This window comes from Sardina pilchardus, chromosome 21 (genome assembly GCF_963854185.1).
Source record: "Sardina pilchardus chromosome 21, fSarPil1.1, whole genome shotgun sequence".
NCBI lineage: Eukaryota > Metazoa > Chordata > Actinopteri > Clupeiformes > Clupeidae > Sardina > Sardina pilchardus.
Window position 1 is genome coordinate 11248087 of NC_085014.1, and position 8864 is coordinate 11256950.

An 8864-nucleotide genomic window follows, 5' to 3' on the forward strand; every position below is an offset into this window, starting at 1 on the left:
TCACATTCTACTTCACATCCTTTCTTGAGTTCTCTTTATCTACCTTTCTTTCTTTCCCTCCCTCCCTCCCTTCTTCCATACATCCCTTGCTCTGGCTCACTACCAGAGAATTCCTGCAGGTCTAAACGGACTACTAGCAGAAGTGGTGAAGGATACACACATGGCTCTTCAGGTCGTTGCGAAGGCCTCGCCTGACGAGGTCATAGGCATCCTCCTTCTTCCCCAAACAATTGAGGGTCAGCCCCTTCATCGCTAGGGTCTCTGAGCGGACGGATGGAGAGAGAAGAAGGAACAAGGGAGCAACAGAGAGACAGACAGAAAAACAGATAGAGAAACAGAGAAATGTTTTGTTTTAACAACAGAGTAGGCACTAGGCAAGAAGTCAGACAGGACAGGTTTTGCTCAGGGAATTGGCTGTTTAAGTCTTACCTCCATGCTCTGCAAATTTGGGATTGGACAAGATCTGTTTGCAGAATTTGAGGCCGTTCCTGTACTGCTTGTGCTCGTAGCATCTCTGAAACGAAGACACAACCGTGATGAGAAATGTCTCTTTTCCATGGTGTGGCAATACATGCTTGCAATTCACATTAACACAATCAAGGGCTTTTGTACAGATTTTGCACACTACTAAGACACAAAATGACACAAAAAAAAGATGAAGCTGATCAGTGTGGTATCCACAGGCTTGCTGACACAAAAACACACTGCGTATGTATGACTACGCGCTTGAAGCATTTCAGCAGAAATATCCCACTCTCACACACCAAAAGTCTCTCATGTTTAAAAAAAACCTAATTTATGGAAACAGAAATCACGTAGGTGGCTTGCGCATAAAGCTGGCGTTCACCAGACGAGTCATGTGGAAAAGCACTTGGGGTCTATATTTGTATATGAGAGATGCATTCAGAGCACTTGTAGTGGTGTCAGGCGTCAATATCATCAGCGTGCAATGTGATCAAAAGAACAGTGCAGACAGTGGGGGAGAATGAAAGAATACTGCTTGTAGTTTTAATTTTAATTTTGTCCCCAGTCGTTACAAAATAACAACATACGTAGTACTTCAGATGTCTAACCATGTTCAGTCTATATACAATGCTCAAATACTGGATAGTGACCAAGTGTTGACAGCATGGGTATCCAATACAGCGCCTGCCAACTTTGCCCACAACACTAATGTGCAGGAATGCCCCTTGGAATAGTAAGCACATAGAGCAATCTTGGCCAGAACGCCATTAACCAGTGTGTCCAGCACAAGACTGCAATACACCTCTGGCCAGGCAAGTGTCAAGATAAGAACCGCACAAGTTTATCCAGTCGGCTTGTTGGCACAAATACATCCCTGGAATAACTTTGGTCAGATAATAAGTAAAGGTCACATGGGCTGCTGATAAAGCACAATACACACCTCAACAACAGAGGCCTAAAATAAACCACCAAAACTTGACATTATTTACCAGCAGTTGAACTGCAATGTGATGTGAATCTCAAGCATGAGCCAAAGTTCCCCGGCAGATGACTTCCTAGACAACACACTTTCTAGGCAATTTCACAACCTTGACCTAACTCTGCATTGACAATCATTTGATAGGTAGGTAAAGTGGGTCCAACAGTGTTGAAAATATGCATCTACTCTACAGACATTATCGCTTCAGAGTACAAAGTTATTCGTGATAAACAACACTACGCCGGTTATAAACCAGCGGGTGGCACTGGTGGAAGATCGATATAGTTTATCATGCAAACATCCGTTGTCAAGTTAACTTAATGCTGTCCTTGAGTGACAGCAAAAACACCAAACTCACAAAGCATTAACAAGAACGGAAGAATATCCATAGCTTCATAAGGTCACACACAGTATGTTAGCGTTAGGTCACCTCCAGTTTCTAACTTACAACACAGATAAATGCTTCTGAGAGACGGTAATAACGATTAAGCATGACAATTTGCCAACTTAAAAAATGGCACATATCTAACATCTGAAAACCCGACTAAAACGTTCCATTAGCTAAGCGAAAAAGCTTGGCTCGTGCATTAGCTGGGGGACAAATGCATTATCGCTGAATTCCACTTTGTTCTAACGTTAGGTGATGTGGTATGTAGTAATAACCATGTAAAGTTTGCAAAAGTGTACGGCTGCTCGCAGGTGCCAATCTAGTCCTCGACACACTGATAGTTAGCATTAAATCAGCAGAACAACTTAGTTATAGGGAATGTGATGAAAGACGCCGGGCCATTTAAGTCTTGATCAACTTAACGCTGGTTAGCTTGACATTTACTACTAGCAAGCTAACGTTAAATACACCGAAGTGTCAACCAGCACAATTGTATGTAGGGGTGGTTTGCTAGCCAACGCTACCTATTCATATATCAGTAACGCTCGCTCAATCAATGTTTATAGTGGCGGGGTGCAAGGAGCATCGCACATCGACAGGTCAGAAAATGTAGATAGCTAGGCAAGTTATCTGACCAGAGAACCCAAAATAGCGATTGACACATGCAGCTAACCAACCTAGCTTGCTACCATCGAACCACGGCTAACATTAGTTTGAGATCCACTCACCAATATTCTCTTAAAGAGAGCGTTCTCTTTAGGCGGTAGGGTGATCGAGGGCATTGTTCAGATATTGCTTGCCAAAGCACTGCAGTCTGTGAATCAAAACATCAATCAAGATCGTAAAAACCCAATTATGTATCTCCTTTCGGGCTGTTCCTTAGGTCCAGGACACGGACTAGTATCTCCCTTACTCAGGCTCCTATGCCTCACGTGGTGACAGCAGGCCCCCTTCAGATCCAAGATGTCTGCTCACCTTCTCCTCCGGGTCAGGGTTCTCGATGCGCATGCGTGGCGAGAACTCTAACCAAAACCAGATAATTTCTAAGTAGAAATAATCCTATATCAAACATCCAGTGTGTCTAAATATTAGTTATTTGTCTATTTTAATTTATTTTCACGTACTGGAGCCTATGCACTCTGTGGTAGGCTCACTGACTGAGAATGACTTTGATAGCTAGCCTCTAACAAGTTAAAGGAAGACGCTCTCAGTATGCCTACACCTTTAATAATAATAATAATAAATAATAATAATAATAATAATAATAATAATCTCTCTCTCTCACTCTCACACACACACACACACACACACACACACACACACACCTGCCATCTACCCTCACAGTGGTCTACAACAGAAAATTATTTTTACCCCTCTGTTATGGAATTCTGATGGGAAAGTCACTTTTTAAGATATATCAGAGAGGGTTAATGTCTATGGTTAATATAAGCAAAGATCCTTCATTACTTTACCCCTCTCCAGTGTCTCTGGTTAAAGGCAAAGGCAAGCAGATATTTGGCTGCATGTTCTGGAGAATGAATGGTTGTCGGACTTTATATCAAACTGTGAGGATAAATTATGATACACTGTATGGATGGCAGGGACTGTAACACCAATCATTAAATTTCAATCAGCAGTGTGTACTACAAACTGAACACAAACTAAAAAAAATATTTAGCGGCCTGTTTCCCAATCGGTTGCTCTGAGTTCTATTAGTTGTCTTCTACCAGTCCGTGGAATGGATTGCAGTAGAATCGAGCAACACATCTTTGCTAGGCTGACTCCTTGTGAAGTGTGAACATGTCTTTGAATCGGCTATTACTTCGAACGGCAACAGTCACCAGGAGTAAGTCAAGATATCTATTTTGGTGGTGTTGTTTTAATGTTAATAACAACAGAGTACCTCGTAAATGAAGAACATAGCTATAGACTGCTGACATTATTGAAGTTGTCCTCAGGATTGACCTTTGCTTAGCACTGACAGCTAGCTTACATGTTACCCAACTGATCTCTTCCAACAATGAAACAGTGACTTAATATCTAACAATTTGTAGACTCCATACAGCAATGCGTTTGCTGCTTTGCTATGTATAAAGGAACACCGTTTGCGGGACTCTTAGGTTTATTGATAAATGTAGCTAGTAGCTACATAGCTAGCTCACTAGCACAAATACGATGCTGGTTAACGTTAGTAAGTGTGGTTGTAAACACGACAAATTGTGTGCGAACTTTAGTTAGCAGTTAGTTAAATCACTCTTTCCCTTTTAACTAAATGCCAGTTGGTTGTCCAGGAGGGCTTAAATAGTTCAGTAAATGCTGGCACTTCTCCCAGGAAGTTTTCTCTTTTTGTTTGGTTAACTTGGTTGCTTGCCTCTCAGACGTTGCAACAATGAGATTGTTTCGCTGGTAAACTCAATTGTGTGTGATGAGTGTGATGAACTGTGTTAATTTCAGTGATGAACTGAAATTAACTTAAAGCTTTCTTTTGCAGCTGTTACTAGATCTGCCTTCACCTCCTCGAAACGGGACACAGCAAGTCCTAACTGGCTTCGTGTGGGAGGTGCATTCGCAACCTCTGGCATCCTGTGGGGCTTGGTAATGAAACACTGATCAAGAGCAATATGTTTTTTGGCCACAATTAAAGGCACAATTCATCCATGGTACCTGCATCACTACTATAAAGAAAAGTCTGCTCACAAAGCAAATCGGTGTGTGGACTTTTCTTTATAGTATAGTTTTAGCCCAGCACCCAGTTCAAACACATCAAACTTCTTGGATGTGCGTGCTTGCTAGATATTTCTTAACTGCATTAATTTACTACTACCACAGATGGTGATGGCAAAGTGACTTTCTTTCTCTCTCTCTCTTGCTCTCTCTCTGTTCCAGCTTCTCAGTCAGCACAGCATTGGTGTGCAGGAGTACAAAGCCAGCCAGGGAATTGAATGACATGTCCTATAAACGTAAGTATGCAATTAGCCACCATTACATTTGTAACTTGTCATATACACACCGCCTTGGCATGGGTGTATCTTCTGCTGCTCAGTTGAAGCTGACTGGACTTAACAGGAGACTGACTTACCATGTTAAACTTTAGTAGGCACAATCAGTGTTGCCAGATTGGGCAGGTGCCCGCCCAATTGGGCTTCTTTTATATCGTTCGGCGGGGGAAAATAAGCTGTAGGCGGGTAAATAACATTTTGAGTTCAACGGTTCTCTATGAGAAAAACATCATCGGGCGTTTTTTTGCTGAAGACGGCGGGGCGATTGGACGGAAATCAGTCAACCCAATCTGGCAACACAGGGCACAATCCACAATTCTTGATGTACTACTAAGACCTTAGTCAGCAACCAAACACGTATAGCATGTGCTTTTTTTATGCTGTTTCCTGCCCTGGTGCAGTCATGTCACGAGAATGATTTGTTTTCTTGTTTGGTTTTATTCGCAATTTTCTTCATTTATATAGTCTGAAGCTTTAGTCTATTATATGAATACAGAACTGTTGTGAGGAGAATATGCATATTTAATATCCAATACTTAAAGTGATACCCCACACACACTAAAAACATTATTTTCAGCAGTTAACTAATTCAAACTTTCATTTGAGAGCAAAATTACGTTCATTGGTGAAGTTTTGAGCAAGACAGTGAGGTTAAGCACACACTAACATGGAGCAGTGAGCTGCCTGCCCAACAGCGGATTTAGAGTGGTAATTACATTCCTGTGGTAGTGTGATGAGGGTCTCTACATCCTCTATGCTCCGCGTTAGTGTGCGCTTCTCAGTGTGTGCTGTGTGTGTTTCATCAATTCATGGATTGGGATAAATGCAGAGACCAAATTTCCCTCACGGGTGTGTGTGTAATGAGGGTCCCTAGAAATCATACACGCTGAGGAAGGTAGAGCGCCAAAACGCGTCTGTGGAATAAATGGTGATTATTTATGCATAGTGCCGCCTTTTCTCCTGTCCCTAAAAACCCTCATCACACGGATTTTCTGACTTCGAAATGTTCTGTTATGTGTTCCGGTAGTGTCAAATCAGTGGGCTCTTTCGACTTCTTCCAGCGTTGTGTAGATCTGGGTGAATGTGAGTAGTATTAAGATTCTGCCAGATCTGCACAGCACTGCAAGAGGGAATGTGCCCACTGATTTGACAGTTCCGGAACACAGTCAGAAAATGTGCTTCCTTCAGAAACTGATCTCTCTGTACACAGTTTACAATACTGTGGTTTGTCTGTTGGGACCCTCATCACACTATCACATACGTGTAGTTATATTTTGAGCATTGTCAGTGGTATAAAATAGTGTTTGTTTTTTTATGTGCTAGCTTGCCCTCACGTGCTTTCACTGTAAGCCTTTCATTTCTAATGCAATCAGCATTCTTGCTCAAAATTCCACCAATTAACGCAATTCTGCTCTCAAAAATTCAAAGTTTGAATATGTTGTCTTTCATAAATAGACCCTCAGTTGTTATTTCTCCGGAGTTTCCCTTTAGCTACCATGCAATTAATTGGTGCTACTAATGACAAAACAATGTCCAAACACGACTTAATGCATGTCCGTTTGCCTGAAATACGGCATGTAGTGTGAGATCAGAGGCTAAAGTGCCTTGGTGCGTAGGGATGCATAACAACAGATATGAGCTATTACATTGCAATAGTTTTGAAATGTGTGTTTTAAGTAGGGTTCAGACCAAAGCGTCCCGACGAGACGAGCCGCGACGTTCTAAAACCTTGCGACTGCGACTCAACGAGTTTAATGCTCTGCGACGGCTTGCGACTGCTTGCAACTACGTGCAACTTCTAATTCACACCGCTGCAACTCAGTCTCGTCATGTCGGGAATCTTTGGTGTGAAAGAAAAGTGAGCTAGTCCACATCCAGTCCATTCAAGCACGCTTTCACACTACCACCTAGCCGCCCGGCATGCATACTAAATCGAATTTCACACTTTTGCATCACCGTATGCATGCAGATTTCCCCCAATAAACGCTCCCCCAAACGTGGAATAAAAAGTGAAAACACAGGGCCACTTTTGAGTTTTCTCTTCAGATCGTTTCTATCTAAACATACAGTAGACATCTTGGTCTGTCAATTCTCTTCTGAAGATGCCTTTACACATTTTAACCAATGCAGAGCGCATACCAGTAGGTGTAGTACTTTGTGCAACACTGTGCACCTAACACTCATTGGATATGTCTGGTAGTTGTATTTGTTGAGACTTAAAGGAGCATTTAGCAGGTTTTGTCATCAAGATAAAAATCCTAAACACCGTGTGGCCAAAATGTTTACACTGTTTTTTATTCTTTTTCTGTCAACAGCACATTCTGTGGGAACACCTGGTTGATTTAAATGCTCCATGCTTTTGGTGGACTCCTGAATGACCCTACCCCTTAACTGTATATTCCAATGGTGTTAAAATATGAATGACTGTCAATTAAATTGTATAATAAAGACATCTATGTGTTAATATCCATTGTGAGCAGTTGTAATGTTATTGGTGGACTTATTTCTCCGAAGAGGAACGTTAAATGTTATGCATTACATCCATCACTCACACGAGCAACATTGCAATGCATTTGTTTTAAATGGCAAAATACAATATATAGTTTCCTGGTGGTGGCTGTTAAGGAGTAGCTATGGTAGTTCGCTATACATTAACATGCAGTTTTGTATGGTAAACGCCTACATTAGAACTTCGCTCTGAGCTAAGCTACCTTTGTTTCCCCTTCAACAACTGAAACTAACTGTTGAACCGTTTATTATAGGCTCTATTTATGGTTTGATGAGCAGACTGTTCATAAATTGCATTGCATGTTATTTGATTAAACAGCAATGTACAGCTCCTCCTGTTTGGCAGTCTTGCAGTTGTACAAATTCACTGAATGTCATCACTTTCCCGCAGTTATAAATTCCTGATATAGTATAGGGCAATATTCATGCTAAAACTCTTAGATGTGCACTTGTGGACATGCACTTATGCCCCCATGTGATCAAATGTTGTCAAAGTGTGTGTTGTTCTATGCAGGGTCCCCATTGCCCACGGACTTCTTACAGAAGTTGTCTTTGGGTTTATTTGAATAAGTCCTGTAATGTTTTTGTGATGAGACTTATTGAATTGTACTAGTTTATAGTTAAGGTGTGATAACACTGAGAAATGACACTGATGGCAACACTGAGCCTGATCATTTGAGTGAAGCTAATTCAAACTAATTTAGGGCGTGATTTAATACAACAGAAGTGGACTCAGAAATTAAATGGATAATTTTTGATTGGGAATAAAAGTTAGTCTTGGAATTTGATTTTAAAATCGAACTAGGATGGGAGAACTACAGAGCAAACAGAAGTTTTGAGAGTGGTCCCTGTTTTTGAGGCGTGACATGACAGTGGGGAAATTAGTTGTTGATCATAAATCTGGGAGCACAGGATTGACTTCAGGCTACAGCGCCCTCCATAATTATTGGCACCCCTGGTTAAGATGTGTTCTTTAGCTTCTAATAAATTATTATTTTTTTAAAAAATAATATAGGACCACAATGAAAAAAAGCGTAAAATCCAACCTTTAATTCAAGTGAATTTATTCAGAAGGAAAAAATCCCACACTAAGAAATAATGATTTTACATCAAATCATGTGCCACAATTATTAGCACCCCTGATGTTAATACCTTGTACAACCCTTTTGCTAATAAAACAGCACCTAATCTCTTCTCTTATGTTTCACGAGATTAGAGAAAACAGAAAGAGGGATCTTCGACCATTCCTCAATGGGGTTGAGGTCTGGGAACTGAGATGGCCATGGTAGGAGCTTGATACGGTGTCTGGTGAACCATTTCTGTGTCGATTTGGCCATATGTTTAGGGTCATTATCTTGCTGAAAGACCCAGTGACGACCCATCTTCAGCTTTCGGACAGAGGCCACCAGATTTTGATTTAAAATGTCTTGGTATTTCAAAGCATTCATGATGCCATGCACCCTAACAAGGTTCCCAGGCCCTTTGGAAGAGAAACAGGCCCACAGCATCACCGATCCTCCCCAAT

The 8864-nt window shown here is 41.3% G+C and overlaps 2 protein-coding genes across 2 annotated transcripts in view; one reads left to right on the forward strand and one right to left on the reverse strand.

The window, feature by feature from the left end:
- The window catches only part of naa15a (N-alpha-acetyltransferase 15, NatA auxiliary subunit a), a 13161-nt gene extending 10364 nt beyond the window's left edge, over positions 1–2797 (reverse strand). Inside the window, exons 1-4 of the mRNA XM_062524008.1 lie at positions 2746–2797; positions 2561–2646; positions 430–514; positions 157–261 (exon numbers count right to left, since the gene is read on the reverse strand). Coding sequence (XP_062379992.1) covers positions 157–261; positions 430–514; positions 2561–2614 — 244 coding nt within the window. The 5' untranslated portion in view covers positions 2615–2646; positions 2746–2797. The remainder of the gene's footprint in view (positions 1–156; positions 262–429; positions 515–2560; positions 2647–2745) is intronic.
- Positions 2798–3542: 745 nt separating this feature from the next.
- Positions 3543–7301, forward strand: ndufc1 (NADH:ubiquinone oxidoreductase subunit C1). The gene is made up of 4 exons (XM_062524512.1): positions 3543–3678; positions 4324–4427; positions 4719–4792; positions 7147–7301. The coding sequence occupies exons 1-3, from the start codon at positions 3633–3635 to the stop codon at positions 4776–4778; spliced, it is 210 nt and encodes a 69-aa protein (XP_062380496.1). The 5' UTR covers positions 3543–3632; the 3' UTR covers positions 4779–4792; positions 7147–7301.
- Positions 7302–8864: the final 1563 nt, after the last annotated feature.

Bases quoted from the DNA above. Each gene is read 5' to 3' on its own strand.
- ndufc1 (XM_062524512.1), top strand. From the start codon at position 3,633: ATGTCTTTGAATCGGCTATTACTTCGAACGGCAACAGTCACCAGGA. The intron at 3,679-4,323 runs GTAAGTCAAGAT...TTTCTTTTGCAG, and splicing joins AACGGCAACAGTCACCAGGA to CTGTTACTAGATCTGCCTTC. The intron at 4,428-4,718 runs GTAATGAAACAC...TCTCTGTTCCAG, and splicing joins CTGGCATCCTGTGGGGCTTG to CTTCTCAGTCAGCACAGCAT.